This window comes from Typopeltis vanoorti, chromosome 2 (assembly GCF_054136105.1).
Source record: "Typopeltis vanoorti isolate ZY-2024b chromosome 2, IOZ_Tvanoo_1.0, whole genome shotgun sequence".
Classification (NCBI taxonomy): domain Eukaryota; kingdom Metazoa; phylum Arthropoda; class Arachnida; order Uropygi; family Thelyphonidae; genus Typopeltis; species Typopeltis vanoorti.
Window position 1 is genome coordinate 47,069,249 of NC_143550.1, and position 21,270 is coordinate 47,090,518.

Consider the following 21,270-nt stretch of genomic DNA (forward strand, 5'->3'; position numbering starts at 1 on the left):
CTGTCCAAGGAAGCAGTCACTTTATTGTAATAAGTAAGTAGATTACTAAAATACGACCTCCCTTTAGCAAATTCATGCTGTCCATTAAAGATAATACCATTGTTGTCAACCCAACTCTGGATCCTAGTTCTCACAAGCTTCTCCAACAACTTAACCACAACACCTGACATACAGATAGGCCTATAGTTTGATGCTTGAGTTTGATCACCTCCTTTATGAAGTGGCACATTCTTGCCCTCCTTCCACTCCTTAGGAACTTGACTGAGTGCAAGACTCATATTAAAAAAATATGTCAAGGCAAGTGTCAACTCTCCGGCACATTCCTTCAGAATAGGTGGTGATGTATTATCAAGTCCCTCATCCTTATTAACATCTAGTTTACTCAACTCTCCATACACCTCTTGCTCACTTACAGTCAGTCTCTCCTCCCCATCATCAACTGCTCTCAATCTCTCCATGAAGTTACATTCACAAGATTGAAAAACCTTCATTGAATGCTCATTAAGTATCTCCATCACATTCTGCAACAGCTGTCTTTATACCATTTTCTCCAATCAGTGTCATCCTTCGATAATCATTCTTTTTTTTGCTGGCTACATATCAAAAGAACTCCTTTGGATTCTTTTTGGCATCATTTGCTAAATGCTGTTCATACCTCTCTTTAGCTACTCTCACCAACCAAGTCACCCTCCTTGCCTGGTCTTTGTAGACCTCATGGAATCGGTTATTTCCACTTCTCTTATGCTGCCACCACAATGCCCTTTTTCTCTGTATCGCATGCTCAATCTCTTTATTCATCCATCTCACACCTACCTTATTTAACCTTCTCACCCTTGGAATACATCTAGACATTGCATCTACTAGATAGTTTTTAAAAATTCCCCAAGCTGCATTGATCTCTTTTCCAGCTAACTCCTCATTCCATGCTACACCTGCAAGCTGTCTCCTGAGCTCTTCATAATCACCCCCCCCCTTGTAGTTCTACATATACCCTTTTCTCACAGAGGTCCTTACACTGCTGACAACTACCCAGGTAATCACCTCATGGTCACTCTGACCAGTTGGTGGATGATTTGACACCTCATTTATAATTACATCCTCTGATAAGATGACCAAATTCAAGATCCTCAATCCTCATGTGCCCTCTGTTACATACTGTCTGAGGTAGTTATCCCTCAAAAACTCAAGAAACTCATTTTCTTTACTTCCAGTTGCTATCTCATCATTCCAGTCTATATTGCCATAATTAAAATCACCCATTATTATCAACCTTTTCTTATTTGCTCGGCTAATTTGATTATACATTTTATTATCGCCACCATCCACATTACCTGGTCTATAACAACATCCAACCAAGTAGTTGATTCCATTCACCTCTGTCTCACACCATACTGCCTCAAAACCACTGGCACTATTTCCATCTTGCATCTCTACTTTGTATGGACATAACTTATATTTCAGAAATTCTGATATGCTGTATTAAGTATTAGTTACAAGAATTAAAGATACAATGTTTCATTCTGGCACCACATTAGAACATACTGGTGTCTGTCAGAGAGTCAATCTGTCTAACTCAATGATTTCTAATCCTTTCCATCTATCTTAATTTAAATATTAATGTGTTTTTTGATACCTGTCAGAAACCTTTGCAAAACCTAGGTATATCACTATGTATGCATCTGTCAGCCTCCTCAAAGGTTGTGGGTATCAGGTGATACTTGGTTAACTGAGGAGGATGTTCTAGCAAGGATAGAATCAAAGGGTATAGCATATTTCGGCAGGATAGGGAAGATAAATGTGGTGGAGAATCTCAGTGGAAATAACACTAATTGACTTTAGGGTATATGGTGTGAGATGGATGTTTATAGGACAAGCTAATTAATGGAATGTTGCTAGAGACCAGGGAATATAACTGGTGATGAGCTGGAAATGTTTAGGAAAATTAGTATTGCAAGTGCAAGGTGAGTGATCATTATGGGAGACTTCAACTATAGTGATATAAACTGAGCAAAGGAGATAGCATGCAGCAATAAGGGAACCGAATTTTTGAAATTCTCGAAGTACAACTGTCTTAGGTAGCATATGGCAGAGGGAACACGAAGATTGACTGTTCTGGATTTGGTCATAGCATCAGAGGATCTGATTGTGACTGAGAGGACATACTTGTCCTCTCAGTAGTCCTGACTTGGAGAATAAACAGACAAGTGGATGTATCAAAACAAACAATTTATGTAGAATTTTAAGGCGGGCAACTATCATAGACTTAGAAACCAGCATGCAGCAGTGCAATGAATGAAAGAATTTGAAGGAAGAAAGGGTCAGTAGTGCATGGGGGATACTTAAGAAAAAGTAGTTGACAGCAGTGGCAGATTTTATACCTCATATAAAGAAGATAAAGCAATTTGGAGTCAAATGGATGACAAGAGAAATAAAAGGGAAATTGAAGAAGAAAAAGAGATTATGGAATGAGTAATATTGTGCTCATGTTAGAAAATGAGCTAGTTATATATGTAGAGAAAAATTAGAATAGGAGAGGAGACTGGCACTGCAATCCAAGGAGCATCCCAAAGAGTTTTTTAGTAATGTGGCAAGTAGGAGGAAAAATGACAGTGGACGGATTACCTTGATGGATGTAGATGGTAATCAGATGATATAGTTGAGCTATTTAATGATCACTTTATTAGAATGTTTCATTCTGTCACAGCAGGCTGTATTCTTCCTAGAAGGATAATGAATGATGAAGTATTAGAAGTGAAGAAAGAGGATGTATTCGGAATACTGATGCTAAATGTTAATAAGGTGATGGAAGGGGGGGAGCTAGATGGAATTTCACCACGTGTTTTATGGGAATGTGCTATGGAACTGACTGTACAATTAGCCTGGTTGTTTAATGAAAGTCTTGCTATGGGACAGGTTCACAGAGAGTGGAAGGAGGGTATTAGATAGTTCCATTGCATAAGGGTAGCAGTGGAATGGAGGTATCAAATTATCAGCCTGTCTGTATTTTTTCTGTAGTTAAGATTTTGGAGAAATTGGTGTGAACTTGTATACACAATTGGGTAAATGAGGACAACATTATTTATGCAGGCCAACATAGATTTATTAAAGGGTACTCTTTGTTTTATTAATCTGATAGTTTCTTACAATGGAGTAACAAGAGCAGTTAATAGGATTAAGGCATGCACTATCATTTTTTTGGATTTTTCAAAGGCATTTGACAGGGTGCCCCATACCAAGTAGATTTTTAAGTTCCAACATATATGTTTGGATATCAGGTTCATGGATTGAATGGGTGATTGGCTCTCTGGATAGATATCAGAGAGTTGTATATTGGGGAGCAGTATCAGGGAGCAGGAAGGTTACAAGTGGAGTTCCACAGGGTTCAGTCCTGGGACTATTCCTGTTTAATCTTTATGTCAATGATATTGTCACAGGACTAAAGGGGAATGTTCAGTTCAGTTGTTTGCAAATGATGTAGAAGAATTATTAGTAATAGTGCTGATGTTTTGGCTCTTCAAGGAGATTTGAATAATCTGAAAACCAGTGGATGCTTCAACATGATAATGTACCATCACGCACATCATTACTAATCCGTTAATTTTTGGCAAAACATGAAACAATGGTCATTCCAGAGCCTGATTACTTGCCTGACCTCACGCCAGCAAACTTTTTTATTCCCCAAATTGAAACTGACATTGAAAGCTAACATTTTGACTCGATTAACTCGATAAAGAAAACATTGCTAGAAGAACTGCATAGTATCCTGAATGAAGCATTCCAGAAATGTTTCAAAGAATGAAAGAAATGCTAGCAGCAGATTATACAAAGTGGAGGAGAGTACTTTGAAGCCGACAAGGCCAAATGCCTTCTAAGCTAGACAGGAAAATTTTTATTTAAAAAGTTCAGGAATTTCCCAGACAAACCTCGTACATAACCTTTTCAGCCTCTGAAAAGCTTGGTGTTAGCAGTTAAGAGGAGAAGTAATGTTTTGGATGGAAAGGCTTGGGATGGTGCATCCAAGACCTCCCTAAGAATTTTTAATATTCGGAAGTGGGAAATCTGTCTAATAGAAAACCCTTCCCTTACAGTTATCCCTGTTTCTACACTGTGCCTTTTCTATAGGTATTTTCATGGGCACTACTCCTCTGAAATGGCCACTGCTATTCCTCCACTTTCTTTTATGTAAGATCTAGAGAAGCCACTGTCCAACTACAAACATACTGAACAAACTTCTCATTATCCTTCTTCATTCTGTTCCAAAGAATAGAGGAATGAGCTCTCTATTCTGTTTTTCCCACTGAGTACAACCTCCAATTCTTTAAGAAAAATATCAATAGGCTACCTCTTTCTCCTTAATCACTTATCCACACATGTAAATGTAGTGTTATAGGTCCTGTGACCTTGCATGTGTCAGGTCATCGTAAAAAAAAAAATTATTAAGATATCTCCATGGAGTCAAAAGATTCATTGTGGAAACCCCACAATAACTTTATACACAAAATACTTATCATGACTCTCCTTAAACTCATTCACTGTCAGGGCATTCCATTCCACTCACTCACCACTCTGCAAGCAAAAAAATGTAGTCTGCACATCCCTACCAACCACACTCTTATACAACTTCTATGGGTGACCTCTAGTTCTCTCTTTGTCATGCATTGAAACATTTTCTCTGTGTCATTCTTATAGAATCCCTGTAATAAGTTATGTTTCTATCATGTCCCCTCTTTTCTGCCTATCCACTAAATTTTGCAAAACACACCTTCACTCCGTCCTCTTATGGAGCATTCATTAAGACATTTAATGAGCAGTTCATAAAGATCTTTTATTATTGTGAATGTGACATCATGGAGAGTTTGAGAGCAGTGGATGATGATAAGGAGGAGAGACCGACTGTAAGTGAGCAAGAGGTATATGGGGAATTGTGCAAACCCTATGTTAATAAGGCTGTGTGACTTGATAATATATCACCACATATTTTGAAGGAATGTGCCAGGGAGTTGACATCTGCCTTGACATATTTGTTTAATATGCATCTTGCATTGGTTCAAGTTCCAATGCAGTGGAAGGAAGGAAGGCAAGAATCTGCAGCTTCATAAGGAAGGTGACAAAACTCAAACATCAAATTATAGGCCTATCTGTATGTCAGTTGTTGTAGTAAAAGTGTTGAAGAAGCTAGTGAGAACCAGGATTCAGAATTGGGTTAACAACAATGGTATTATCTTTGATGGACAGCATGGATTTGCTGAAGGGAGTAAGGTGATGGCTTCATTGGACAAAGGAGATGGATACACAGTAGTATACTTAGAGTTTGTAAAGGCATTTGATAGATTACTGTATAAGTTAATAGACAAATTAGCTTGTATGATGTGGGATATCAGACTTGTACATTGGAATAGAAATTGACTATTTGATAGTTATCAGCAAGTTGTGTATGGAGGAGCAATATCCCAAAAGAGGAAAGTCACTAGTGGTATGCCTTAGGGGTCTGTTTTGGGGACATTGCTGTTTAACCTGTATGTTAATTATATTTGGGTAAGATTTGAATGTAGATAGTTAGTTATTTGCAGATGATGCAAAGTTGGAACGAACTATGAGGAGTAGATCTGATGTTCTGACCTTATCATGACCAGTGCAATGTTGTGAAATGTAAGGTTTTAAAATTTGGGAAACAAAGATGGGACATAGAATTTACACTTGTTGGAGATATATTATTGGAGGTATAGGAAATAAGAGATCTTAGGGTGAAGGTGAATAAGGATCAAAAATATAGAGGACACATTGCCAAAATTTTAAGGACAAAGCATTGAATTCTGGGAATGATGCAGAGGACACTGACTTGTAGAAATAAGGAGATTCTTGTTTCATTGTATAAGACCTTGATTGGGCCGCATATGGACTACTGTGCACAGAGGGGTGATACGATAGAGACATATAAGTTGGTAAGGGGTTGTTACAAGATCAACATTGAAGAGGTTTTTCATAAAATGGTGGGAAATCGGAGGAGAACAGTAAGTCATCCCTGGGAGGGTGTGAACAAGGGAGAAGCAAGTTTTTTTGCATGGAGAGTTGTGAATGATTGGAATGCCTTGCCTGAGAGTGTGGTGTCTGCAATCTAAATATATTTAAGGCAAGTATGATGAGCTGTGTGCATGATAAAGGGATCTCCTAGATGAGTCTTTGACTCCATGGGGTCTTAGGATAATAATAATAATAATTCCACACACACCAGCTTGGCCATTCAATTGTGAATCCTCTCTACCACCTCCTGATTCTCCAAGAAATTCACGTTGACTAAATTTGTGCGCATTAGTCAAAATGCAACCAAATCATAGTCTCATAAAAAGGGATAATAACCTTTCTGTCATGACTTGCAAGTAATTCCTATCAACATCCAAGTAATCCTTTGAAATGTTTTACCAACTTTTTCAAAATACCCTTTGAATTCCAACTGTTCGCCATTATCCCCCCTCCCCGAAGTCCATAGCCTCATCAGTTTCCTGTAATCAAGTACCACCAATGCGTGCAGTATGTAACCTTTTCAATTCAAAGCGCATAGCCTTATGTTTTCCAAGATGAAATTGATAATCATTATCTTTTGCCACAATGCCAATTTATTTAAATCATCCTACAGGATATCCAGATCACTTTTATCAACTATTGACCTCCCAAGTTTTGCATCATCAGTAAACAACTGAATACCCCTCCTGCTAAATCCCTGTATCATTAATATACAAATGAGAGTAGTGACCCTAGTACAGAATCCTGAGGTACTCCACCATTCACCCTTATTCTCCTAGATTTCACTCCACCATATATTATTCTCTGGTGTCTTTCAGCCACCAGCCATCCATGCTACAAGCTTCATATTCATTCTCATTTGCTCTGAGTTTTGTAATAGTTTTTCATGTGATATTCTGTCAAATACCTTCTCCAGCCATATCATGCTGTAGCCATTTCCCTTATCTAATTCTCCTATCACTCTATTAATACTCCTTCCTCCTTTGTGTCTAATGAATTAATAATTATTTAAAATTTATTTCCTTGAATTCTAATAGTTAGTTAACCTCCTGCAATTTAAGAGCATATGAAACTTAATCAGAAATTCTGTATGTAACAAACAAATATTTTGCCTTACGTAAGTGTTGTTATTCTTTAACTATTTGTATTATTAACATCAAGTTCATTTGATCATACCAGCTTCAAAGCTTTAATGAAATGATCGTTAAGTACTTACTATGTACTGTGTGGAGCTAGACCTAATTCAGCATATTCGTGGTGTGGCCATCAAGGCATTGAACTGGCTGGTTAGGAATAGATGGGTGAGTTTAGCCTTAGGACCTCTATGGGGGGGGGGGGAGCTGAAAAGTGATGAAAGCCATTAGTTGCATCAATAACAAAAATGATATTGATGCAACTGATATAACCACAAGAAAGAACATATGACATGATCTTTCTGAAGATATTGAAGATATGTTCTTTCTTTTTGTTATACCAATTGCTTTAATATCATTTTTGTTCTAGGTGTTTATCAGAACTTTTCAGCCACTTCCCCCATATATATTATTATTATCATCCCAGACCCCATGGAGTCAAAGACTCATCTAGAAGGTCCTTTTGTCATACAGCTCATCATACCATGCCTTAAACACACTCAAATTCTCTCTTCAGACACCACACTCTCAGGGAAGGCATTTCAATCATTTGCAACTCTGCATGCAAAAAACCTGCTTCTCACTTCCCTGCTAACACCATCCTTATACAGCTTCCAGGGATGACCTCTGGTTTTCCCCTGATCTCAAACTGATTGCTATAAAACCTCTCCAACATTGATTCTATAACAACCCCTTGTTAACTTGAAGGTCTCTATTACATCACCCCCTCTTCCTCCTCTCCACTAGACTCTGTAAATTGCATCTTCTCAATATTTGACATTCCCTAGATCAGAAAGAACCTTAGTCAGTCACCTATGGATCCTTTCCAACATCTCTTTGTCCTTTTGAAAGCCACATGACCAAATTTGGGCACTGTAGTCTATGGGTGGCCTAATCAAAGTCTTATACAATGGAACAAAAATCTCCATACTTCTACAAGTCAGTGTCCTCTGCACCATTCCCAGAATTCTTTGTGTTGTCCTCTCAATTTTGGCAATGTGTCCTCTAAATTTTAGATCCTTATCTGCTATCACCCCAAGATCCCTTATTTCCTCCACCTCACATTTAAAACCTTAAAACCTTACATTTTGCAACATTGAATTTACATCCCCCATTTCCATGCCCATAAGGCCACAACATCTTCTCTACTCTTCATAGTTCATCCTAATATCCCCATCCAAATCTTTGCCAATATCATTAACATACAAGTTAAATAGCAGTGTCCCTAAAACAGATCCCTGAGGCACACCACTAGTGACTTTCCTCTTCTTAGATATTGCTCCTGCATATACAACTTTCTGATACTTCTTTAATATATCAAATAGCCAGTCTCCAATCCAATGCACTAATCTAATATCCAATCCTATTCGCTATAGTTTGACTATCAACTTATTATGTGGTAATTTATCAAAGGCCTTTGCAAAATCTAAGTATATCACTGTGTATCCTCTCCTCTGTTCAAGAAAGCCATCACCTTATTGTAATAAGAAAGTAGATTACTAAAGCATGACTCCCTTTAGCAAATCCATGCTGTCCATCAAAGATAATACCATTGTTGTCAACCCAATTCTGGATCCTAGTTTCCGCCAGCTTCTCCAACAGCTTAACCACAATACCTGACACACAGATAGGCCTATAATTTGATTCCTTAGTTCTGTCACCTCCCTTATTAAGCAGCACAGTCTTACTCTCCTTCCACTCCTTTGGAACTCAACCCAGTGCAAGACTCACATTAAAGAAATGTGTCAAGGCAGATGTCAACTGCCTGGCACATTCCTTCAGACTACATGGTGATATATTATTAAGTCCAACAGTCTTATTAACATCAAGTTTTCTCAATTCCCCATATATCTCTTGCTCACTTACAGTCAGTCTCTCCTCCCCATCATCAACTGCCCTCAGTATCTCCATGATGTCACATTCACAAAAATGAAAGCCTTTTATGAACTGCTCATTAAGTATCTCCACTATATCTTCTGTGGTAGTTGTCCTTATACCATTTTCACCAAGCAATGTCATCTTTCCATAATCATTCGTTTTTGTTTTTTTGTTTTTGATATCTAGCCAACAAAAAAAAAAAAATGAATGATTCTTTTTGGCTTCATTAGCTAACTGCTGCTCATACTTCATTTTTGCTACCCTTACCAACCAAGTCACCCTCCTTGCCCGGTCTTTGTAATCCTCATGGAATTAATCTTTTCATTCATCCACTTCACACCTACCTTATTTAACCTTCTGACACTTGGAATACATTTAGACATTGCTTCTACTAGATAGTTCATGAATATCCTGCAATTATCTCTTTTTCAGCTAACTCCTCATTCCATGCTACACTGCAAGCTGTCTCCTGAGTTCTTCATAATCACCAGCCTTGTAGCTCCACATATACCCTTTTCTCACATGGGTTCTCACACTGCTGGCAACCACCCAGGTAATCACCTCATGGTCACTCTGACCAGTTGGTGGATGATTTGACACCTCATTTATAATTACATCCTCTGATGAGATAACCAAATTCAAGACCCTCAATCCTTATGTGCCCTCTGTTACATATACTGTCTGAGGTAGCTGTCCCTCAGCAACTCAAGAAACTAATTTTCTTTACTTCCAGTTGCTATCTCGTCATCCCAGTCTATATAGCCATAGTAAAAATCACCCATAATGATAACCCTTTTCTTGTTATTTATGCGGCTATTTTAGCCTGTTTCCTTTTAGGAGTTTCCCTTATTTTAAATACATTGGCTTTTTACTCAAGAATTTTTTAGGGCATTATAAGTGTATTTTGGATTTAAATTTATGCAGGCTAATAGAGGAAGAAATTTTGCACGTACCTTGTTTGGATGTTAGGATGTCTTCGTTCTCCATACTTCTGCTGTTAGGCTGATAAAGGGGAAGGAAACGTGGGGGGTTGTTTGAGGCAAGGTGGGAAGATTAAATTAGAAAACCCAGGTTTTTTTTAAAATAATATATATATATATATATTATTATATTTAAGGGCACTTCTTTGGGAAAAAGGAAGGGATTTATGGGAAACAGGGCTGGGGGGGGAGCGTTAACATGGTGTGAGCCATTTCGATCGTGTATCGTCATTGGAACATTTCGGGAAAAGTGTAGAGCTATATCATGTCTGCTTGGGTTTTCGCTTATTGATCAGAGTCATGACCTAATTTTTATGTTGTGGAGCTGCCAACACTCGGAAATTAGTTAGGGTCAGTGGACATCGATTGATTTTTCATCGCATTTTATGGCTATTGTTTCCGATATTCTAAGCATTGTTTCATTGTCTTGTTTGTCTATTATTGTTGCCTTGTCAATTTGTGGGGTATGGTTCTGTTCAAAGGTGTGAACTGCTATTTCTGTCTTCCCTGTACTCTGTATTTTATTTTTCTTTTTGATGTTGCATTTTTTTATGTTTAGATGTTCTGGAATAGGGATGTTACAGTCACGGAAGTGTTCTTGTAGCTGATGGTAGAACCTGTGTAGGTGATATCACAGTCTTTTTTTGAAGAAAATTTATAGACTACATTGTGGTGTTCTAGCATTTCTTTGTGTGTGTGAGAGTTAGTGGGTTTTAGGAGAGTTGCTAATTTTTATTTTGTTGTGAATACTAGCTTATAGTCTGTGTGTTTGAAAATGTATTTGTAGGCTTTGTACGTGTTTTGTATGTATGGCAGTTTGATAATCTTTTGGGTTGGGAAGTCTGTTTTGGTTGTGGGGTTGTTTTGACTGGTTTTTGCTGTTCTGTTTGCATAATTTATTAGTTGTGTGGGGTAGTTGCGATTGTTAAAAATCTATGTTAAATTATTTAATTCCATGTCGAGATAAATCGGTCATCCTATCACAATTTATAAATTTAAGCATTTATAAATTGTGATAGGATGACCGATTTTTTAACTGAATTGGATGGTATGAAACTGAAATGGAGATAGTTTTTATATTTTCGTGGCTATTTTGTTGTTAGTTCTGATTAATGTCAGGTTTAAGAAATTGATGGATTTGTTCTGTTCAGTTTCCATTGTGAATTTTACTCTGTTGCTGTAATTGTTAAGGGATGTTTGTAAGGTGGCAATGTGTGTAGGTTCTCCAATGCATAGAATGTCGTCCACATATCTGCCATAAAAGGTGATGCTGGGGGGGAGTAGGAGTGATTCTATGTGTGCCAGGAATAATTCCGCTAGTTGTCCACCGATGTTTTGGCCCATAGAGAGACCGAAAATTTGAACATATGTTGTTGTTGAACTTAAAGAAGCTAGCTGATATTATGAGTTTGACCAAGCTTATGATGTCATTTGGTGTTAATTTTGTGCGTGCGTGCAGAGTGTGGTCCGATGTCTAATGTTCTGGGGACGTCCACGTTAGTGTATAATGAAGTTGCATCCAACGAGGAGAGGATGTCTTCCTGGGATAAAGTAATGTTATTTATTTTCTGGAATAGGTCGTCTGTATTTTTTATCATGGAGTTTGACGTTGTAAGTAAAGATTTGATGAATTTAGCTACGAACTTTAGGATAATGATAATGGTGCTGTGGTGGTGTTCTTGTAAGAGACTATAGTGGGTTTTGATGTTCACTATAAGTCACATTACCAGGTCTATAACAACATCCAACTAAGTATTTCATTCTATTCACCCCTGTCTCTTAAGAGGATATTATTATCTTCAGTTTTGTTGTCACCTTTATCATCTTTGATTCCTTTTACAGTACTTTTTCCTCCATTTTTAAGCTTCTTCAATAGCCTCCAGAACATTTTGCCAGCTTCCTGTATTTATTTTATATATTCTTACCAGTCTTCCCATGACTTTTGTTTATCTACTTTTACATACAGCTTAACTTAGCTCTCTTACATTTTTCTCTGTATTCTTTCAGTGTATCTGCCAACTTATTTGCTAGGAACTTTTGGTAGGACTGCTTCTTTAACTTCTTGTGTCCACCATTATGTTCTTATTTTTCTATCCTTGCCGACAACTTTACCACATTCCTCCCTATCTGAATCAGTCAATGTCTTCTTCAGAGTTGGCCACTAAGACTCCAAGATTTGGTTCTTGTTTTCAATTTGTTTTTAATTTTTTTGCAATAATGTTCATGTAGTTGAGTCCAGTGGCAGCTTGTCCATAAGAGCTGCAGGACCCCATTGAATACAGCTCCAGCATTGAGTATACTAGCCAGTACTACTTGCTAGTATACTCAACGTTGTAGCTGCATTCAGTGCAGCCCTCAAGGACGAGCTGCCACTGCCTGTTTTATTATCGCCGTTTTTAAATTTTTATATATTTATTTAAAAACCATTTCTTGTTTGTGATATAATACCACTTGATAGTATTTTATATAATTCATTTTGCAGCAATAGTTGTATTTTGCAATAGTTAATATGCTTGCAGCAGGCTAGAGCCAGTATCAGTACTGGCTAGTATACTCAATGCTGGAGCATTTAATGCAGACACCAAACCGCTATGTAGTGGGGATAACATAGTGATGGTGGTGGTGGGGGTAATGCATGATTTATGTGCTGTTTGGGCTGGTAGCTTTTGCAGTCCCACCATTAAAAATTCTTACGAGCTATCCCTTGTTGAGTCTACAATTTACTTATAAAAGCTGCACAACTTTAATTCTCTTTAAAACTTTTCTACATACTGTTCTTTTCAATTGTGATGTTCATTTTTATCCTGCTTAGTACTAAGTAATGGTACTTCCAATTTCAAATCCTCTGTACACTCTGGTATCCTGAATGAGCATGAAGATATCACTATCAACAATGACATAGTTGATGAGGCTTTTCTTGTTTCTTGTGTCTTCTCTCTGTGTAAACTTGTGCATATCCTTATTTTGAAACACAGTGTTAGTTTTGACTAGTCCATGTCCTGAGAAGAAGTCCAGTAAATACTTATCGTTATTATTAGCTTTGCACTTTTCTCCAAATTTTCCCAAAATGTTCCTATATGACTGGCAGGATTCATTTCTTACTCTGCTGTTCAGATCTCCAACAAGGACTACTTTTTCCATTTTCTTTATGTCAGTTGCCTGTTCTAATGAGTCAAAAAAAACAACCAAAAAAAAAAAAAAAAATTCTCCACTTCTTCCTTGAATAAATCTTCTGTAGAACCATAGGCACAAATAAGTTTCATTATCCGTATCCCCATTTTGAAGTTTTCCCACATAATTCTACTTGAAACTGCCTTCCAATCAAGAAGTTTATCTTCATGTTTGATATTGAATGTTATTGCTACTCCTTCCTTTCCTTGATCATTTTTGCCTGAAAATAACATCCTATACTTATTATTTAGTAAGATCTCACCTGTTTTTGTTTTCTTTGTCTCTCAGTAATGCCAGTTATGTCCATGTGGTACTTTCCCAATTCATCTGCAAGTTTGATTTCCTTTCAATTAATACAAGGCCCCTGGTTCCCTGACAAAAACCAGGGGCCTTGTTTAACCTGGCAACACCCCAAACCAGCATGAAATCTAATTATACATTTACTATATCTAGGTTGTGAACCTAGACATCGTAAATAAATACAATGAATGGGCTATGAATCTTTTCTGTTATTAATTTTTGATATTTTTATATTTTCATCATCATAATGCTAATTACAGATATAGGCCATATTGGTCTGTTCTGGTCTCATTATCCATCTAATATCCTTTTTTGAGGTCTACCCAGCCTTCTCTTTCCAGTTGGTTTATATTTTATTATTTGTTTAGGATATCGGGTGTTAGCCATTCAGTTTACATGTTTTATCCATCTTTGTTTATAATTGTTTAGTTTTTCTTCTATTGATTTTGTTTTTAGTTCTTTTAAAATATCTTTGTTCCTTTATTTTGGTCTAATAATGTGTATTTTGCAGTTCTTCTCATAAATCTCATGTCACTTGTTTTTATTCTTTGTTTATCTTGTTTGTTTATTGCTGAAATTTCACTGCCATATAATAATGTGGGCACTGCTAAAGTATTGTATATTTTCAAGCATGTTTCTTTTTGTATATTTGGATTGAGTGTTCTATTTATCAGGCCTATAATCTGCAAAAAATTTTGAAGTTTTTAATGTTATGTCTTTTTCTCCTTCATACGAAATTTTACATCCAAGATAACTGAAAGTATTTATCTGTTCTATTATTTTATTATTAATAACTATTTTACTTCTAACTGGAGTTTGTTGACAAGTACGGGCATGGCAAACCCGAGATACCTGAGCTAGCCCTGATCTTACTTCCTACAATATTCACTTGGTATATCATATCTTCTTCTTTCCTCTACTCTCTCTCTCTCTCTCTCTCTTACTTCTTACTCCTTCCCCCAGTACTATTAGAGCAATTCAAGGGTGAAGGAGTGACTCTTTCTTCTCAAACTGTAGTTTCCACTATCTACTAAAAAAAAGGCAAGCCTAGTTGCTTTAAGGTGGCAGCTCCACCACTAGGATATCTATTGTCATGCTAGTAACTTGACATAGGAAAGCACATATTACTTTCAAGTCTCAACAAAATTCAAACTGGATATAAGACATAAGAAAAGACTGCAAACTGGAAAAGGTTAAGAAACTTTGGAAAAAGAAAAACATGGCAAAATATGCTGCATGGGATGTTTTTTTATATTTTTTACATAAAAATATAAAAAATATTATATAAAAATATAAAAAATTCCTTAAAATAACTAAATTTGAAATCCTCCAAAGTCTTTATTATTATTTCGTGACACCTCCAAGGAGTCTGAAGACTCATTGAGGGAGGAAGCCTACTCTACAACTCTCCGTCTCCACCACTATATCAAACCTCTACTACCATCATCATCTATATCAATGCCATCTACTGCTCACCACCACCACTAGTATTTTTTTTTTGTCTGTAAATTGCATGTGTTCTGAAGGGCTGATTTGTCTATATGCGGGATGAAAAACCCACATTTTTGGGAGAAAAAACCCTGCTACCTCCATATATGAGATCGGCTTACTCACCTTCAATTGAAAAAATCCATATAGAGATTCTTCCCGTCACGACGAGAATTGAACTTTTCCAGTTTGAGGTGTACAACGTACCATTGTTCTTCCAGTTGCACTATGAAGTCACTTTAAGTATAGCAATCAGCTTTTCTTCAAGATTAAGGTATGTTAAAAGTTAAGGGGATGAAAATCCCCTTAACATGTCCCCATAAAATCCCCATAAAATCATATATGGAGGTAGCAGGGTTTTTTCTCCCAAAAATGTGGGTTTTTCATCCCGCATTAAGGTATGTTTTTTTGATCAGTATCTTTCCAAAATAAATTTTAATCACTAATTTTAATTCATTGATCTGTTTACTTTAGCAGGTTAGTTACACCAAGGACAGCTTCACTTTCCTCAACCTTAGCTGTGATATATAGTGTTTTCATCATGTTTTAGGAGCTATATGAAACTTTCTTTCAGAAATTCAAACTACTGAATAAATTATATTTTCTTGCAGAACATTGACACATTCGAACGATGGAAAAAAGCAACTGGACATTATATTTATCAAGCATATGGTCAGACTGAGACTGTAAGTACAAACTATAATATTTTGATTAATCACAGTAGTTTACAAAGAAAAAAACTGTCAGTTTCTAATACACAATATGCACAATATGTTCAATGAGTGAATTACATGGTAAACTTCCAAAACTGTAATAGGGAGATAAATACTGCATAGGTGGGGGAGACTAAAATTAAAGTATAAAATTTTGGTTGCATTATATATGTAAGATGCTGCTTAAGGTGGTAAAGAGTTTCATGGAGGCCAGATTCTTTTCGAAGGGAAGATCAACAGAGTTTGCTAAAAAGGAAGTCATATTTATCCCTTTCTATTTAAAGTGATGATGGTATGGTAGATTGATTGAACAAAGGAAATACTATTGATATACATCTCGATTTTGGAAAGTCCTTTGATAGATTTATTATTATGAGTGAGGAAAGCAGGTATGATGTGGAGATGAATATAACATTAGGAAGTGTAGCTTATTTGGACGATCATGTGGATTGGGTGGGTGAATGTTGACTGAGGGTAGGATTCAGAGTGAAAGAGATAGAGGTAGACACTGAGAAGAAGTGAAAGGTATGGAAGTGAGTTGAAAGGTATGAAGGAAGAGATTAGAAGACTTCCAAGGCTAATTAATGTGAGGCAAACAAGAGCAGAAGTGAGAAAGAGTTATGGGAATAATAAGAGAGAGTATGGGAGAACCATGAAAACAAAGGTAATGAGAGAAAGTTGTGATAGTGCAGGAGCAAGAGATCAGATGAAAGATAAGTAGGTGAGAGAAAAGAGAGAGAGAGAGAGAGAGAGAGAGAGAGAGTGTGTGTGTGTGTGTGTGTGTGTGTGTGTGTGTGTGTGTGTGTGTGTGTGTGTGTGTGTGTGTTAAGGGAAGGAGAGGAAGGGATGCAGGTGAGCAAGGAATGAATAGATCAGTCAAAAGTATAATGTATGAAGATTCAATGATTCATGGTGTGCAAAACAGAATGATAAAGGAGTGCTCCCCTGGAAGAATGATACAGAGTGTGGCTATGACAATTAAGCGAGGTAAATGTATGGAAGAGATGATAGGGATAGTGGGTAATCGAGTGGCAAGTGATCTGAAGTTAATGATTGAAATAGTGCAGCAGAAGTTTGCAAGAGGGTAGATGGTGAGCATAATACTCATATACAATAATGCAGAGTTGAGAAAAAGCTAATGCACTCAATATAAAAATGCTAGAGGTATCAGAAATACAAGGAATGAATTAGTCATATTAATAGCCTCAGCCTGTCCAGAAATTGTTGGAATTACTGAAACGTGCTTGATGAAGCGAAGCAAATGAATTTCAGTGAATAAGTAGTATTTGCAGAACTAAAGAGTAGGTGATTATGATGAGGTTGGGATGAAGTGCCACAACATCAGAATCTGCAGGTGAAGAATGTGAATGCAGTGCATGGAAGATGTTTGAGGATGTCAGAAAGAAGCAATGTCAGGCTATAACCAAGGTCACAAGGATTAATCAGGTAGCAGTTAGATGAATGAGTTATATCAGTAAGCACGAGCTGTGAAAAAAAAAAAAATGTTATGGAGGGTATATAACTAGAAAAGTGATCAGCAAGCTAATTAGCAGTGCAGGGAGCCACCATAGTTCAGATGGCATACATGAGCCCTTTGGTTGGAAAGACTCAGGTTTGAATCCTGTCTATAATATGACAAAACCTTTATCAGGTGTTTTCAGTAAAATTGTGAGTTAGTTGGTCTCATATGGAGATGGAGGTTTTTCCTCCCAGAAACTGTTTTTTTTTGTCCCTCAACCAGGCAAAACCAGGAGTTCAGGGATCATACTGCACAAGTTGTGAAGTCATCACATCAGATTATGGCACTGATGCAGATGACCAGGATGTGCAGAAATAAAAAGTTTATGAAGAACTTTATAAAGGAGGCTTTAAGACAGAGGTAGTGAATTATAGATCAAGTGGCACCTTGGAAGTGATGATGAAGGGCTTGGAGAAGTTGGACAAAGACAAAATTCAGGAATACATTGATAGAAATAAGGTAGTCTATGGGGTACAGCATTGGTTTTTGAAAGATAGGTTCATGCCTTATCAATGTACTCACTCTTTAATAATAGTGACAGTTTATTTGACAAAGGGATGGCAACACCATAGTACTGCTGGATTTTCCATTTGATAGAATACATGGAACTGTTACACAAATTGGAGCAAATGGAGATAGATATGATGCTGTTTCATATATGTGTCTTAAGAGAATATTCCAGTGGAGTTGAATGGAAAGAAAGTAAAAATGTTTCGATTCACAGAGTTAGTGATAAGGCTATGGTAAAAAAATTATAGGCTAATCTGTATATCTGGAGTTATTGTTAAAATACCAGAGAAATTAGTGAGAGCTGGGATACAGATTACCAGTATTGTCTGTGATTGCCAACAAGTTTGTTAAGGAGAAGTGTACTATAACAAGGTAATGGAGGCATTGGACAGGGGAGCATATAAAGTAGCATACTTAGATTTTGCAAAAGCTTTTGATAGATTGCCACATCACATGCTGGTAACTAAACTGGAATGGATGGGATTAGCTACTAGATTAGTGAGTTGGATAGGTGACTGGCTGTCAGATAGGCTTCCCGGTAAGTTGTATATGGGCTGAAGTATCCCGAAAGAAAAAGGTCACTAGTGGTGTATTGCAGGATCTGTTTTTGGGCCATCATTGTTCAGCTTGTATATTAATGATATTAGGACAGATTTATATTAAGGATATTGATAGAAGAAAGTTAAAATATTTTGGACACATAGAAAGGATGAAAGGGGGACTTCTCAGAACAGTAATAGAAGGTAAAGTTCCTGGGAAAAGAGGCAGGGGGGTAGATGATCAATGAGATGGATGGATGGCATGTGTGGAGTGGCTGATCTTCAGAGAGTTGAGGCTGCCAGAAAAGCAAACAACAGGACTACATGGTGAGGCCTGGTGTGGCACATCACCGAGCATCGGAGTGACCATACGGCATCTGTAGATGCCCAGTGAAGATAGTGTGTGTGCCATTCTTAATTATTGTTAATTAATGATGATCTTGGTGTAGGTGTTGAATGTTAAGTAGTACCAGCTTGGTTAGTTGGGTTCATAACATGCCTGCTGTTCAACTGAAAGGCTGTGGGTTTGAATCCTGCCGTGGACATGGATGTTTGTAATTGTCTTTGGGTGGGAGATAAATTTCCATTCCATGTTTGGTCTCTAGAGGTTTCTTGGTTATGTAAAAAATAGAAAATGAATAGAGTAATCAAAAAAATCCTTAACTTACACACAAGTGATGTACTATAGGTTTACCCAACATTTTGTTGGTGAAAGTCATGTAAAAAAAAAAAGTAATAAAGCAGTCATGTTCCTACAACAGTGTTTATTCTAATAAATGCAAATATGTAAGCTAGATGTTTGTTTGTCAGTTAAACAGAGAGGAGATGACAGTTATGAGGCTCTCATCTCTTGTTAACACCAACTGGGAAATCTTCCCCATAATCCGTCCAAAGTGAATTGCTTCAGTGTTGCTCATATGTGATCCTCCTGCAGTCCTTCAGTCACTGTATATGCTGTTAGAAAATCTGCTATGATTTTTTTTCCTTTTTTTTTATTATTATTTTTTTTTTGTCATTATCAGCTTTCTCTTTTTCTTTTTTGGATTACAGCAATCCCTCGATTAGTGCACCTAATGTGTTCTTTAAAACAGGCGCATTAATCGAAAACGCACTAATTGAATATAATAACCTATGGGAAAAGGTATAATTTGTTCCTCAAATTTCTTTTTTGAACCTTAATTTTATAAAAGAATTAAGGTATGTCCCAGGGTCTAGTTAAAGGTAATCCACGAAGCTTGAATTCTGTTATTGACTTCCTACTTCACCTTTACTGCCCACTACTGAACTCAGATATTTGAATTTATCTAATTTCTCGATTACCTCTCCATTCAACACCACATCTTCCTCAGTGTCGACATTTTGACCACACACCAGATGTTCAGTTTTTCTTCTGCTAACTCTCAGTCATCTTTCTTCTAATACTGTGTTCCATCTTATCAGCTTTTGTTCCACTTCTTTTCTTGTTTATGCACACAGCACAATATCTTCTGCATGTAGCATACTCCAAGGCGCTCTCTCTCTCTCTCTCTCTCTGTGCTCTGTCAAAGTATCTATTACTAATTAAAGAGAAAAGAACTGAGTGTTGATCCTTGATGTAAACCATCTGTTACCAAAAACTCTCTGTTATTCCCAGACAGCTCCTAACTGTTACTTGCATATTTCTGTACATTTCCTGTATCAATCTAACATATTTTCTGGTACTTTCTTTTCTCTTAAACTCCTCCATATCTCTTTTCTAGCTACTGTGCCATATGCCTTCTCTAGATCTATAAAAACGACATGTTGTGGCTTTTGTCCTTCCATGCATTTTTCGATCATCTGCCTCAGAATAAATACCACATCCATAGTCCCTCTTTGAGGCATAAAACCAGACTGTTCTTTTGCAATATTAGCTTCTTCTCTCAGCCTTCCATCTATGATTCTTTCAAATAACTTCATCATATGAGACATAAGTTTAATATCTCTGTAATTACTATAGTCCTGTATATCTCTCTTTCCCTTATATATATAGGTACCACCACACTCTGTCTCCATTACTCAGGAATTACCTCTTGACTATAGATCTCCTTCAAAAAATTCCATATTAATTCCATGCCTTCATCTCCTAATGCTTTCCAGACTTCCATCAGTATTTCATCTGGTCCAACAGTCTTTCCACTCTTCATTTTGGCCATCGCTCTCTCACCACCTCCATTCTATCAATTTCCCTAGTCATTCCTTCATTTGGTAGTCCCTCTTCCTCAGACAGCCTCCACTTTTCCTTACTCATCAACCTTTCAAAATATTCCTTCCACCTGATCTGAATACCTTCTAATTTTCTTATTATAATTCCATCTGCTTCACTTTGGCGATATCTTTCATTGCCTTATTCTGATATTTAGCCCATCTGTAAACCTTTTTCTGTCACTTCTAATTCATCATACAAATTTTTATATGTCTTTGCTTGTGCTTGCACCACTGCTTTTCTTGCTTCTTTCTTCTTTTCTCTAGTCATTCCTTCATTTGTTCACAATAGATAGAGTTCACAGTCTTCATCCCTCTGAGAGGCATCCCAAACTTTTTTTGCTGCTTTCTTCCTTTGTATTGCTGCTTGTGCATTTTCATCCTACCACCAGTTTTTTTCTTATTTTATCTTATCTTTCTTGATGTTTCTCCCAGTATCTCCTTGCCACATTTTCTGATTGTGTTTGCACTGTGTTGCCACCATTGCTGGACATCTCTGAAATCTCTTTTTATCTACTTAAGTACCATCTCTTTAAATCTATTCTTCACTACTTCCTCCTTTAGTTTAAATCACTTTATCCTGTGCACTACTTATGTTCTTGTCATTTTCACTCTTTTGAGATGCAAGTTCCATGCGAAGTAGCCGATGTTGTGAAGTGATATGGGCTCCAGGAATTACCCCACAGTCCCTCACCTGAAATGTGTTCTTCTGCACATCAGATAGTCAATTTGAAATGTTATGCCTCCGCTCTTGTATGTGATCAGATATTCTGCCCTCTTGCTGAAGAAAGTATT

The 21,270-nt window shown here is 37.0% G+C and overlaps 1 protein-coding gene across 1 annotated transcript in view; it reads left to right on the plus strand.

The window, feature by feature from the left end:
• The window catches only part of LOC150108984 (acyl-coenzyme A synthetase ACSM3, mitochondrial-like), a 305,232-nt gene that overhangs the window by 158,821 nt on the left and 125,141 nt on the right, over positions 1-21,270 (plus strand). Inside the window, exon 10 of the mRNA XM_090404749.1 lies at positions 15,583-15,657. Coding sequence (XP_090260875.1) covers positions 15,583-15,657 — 75 coding nt within the window. The remainder of the gene's footprint in view (positions 1-15,582; positions 15,658-21,270) is intronic.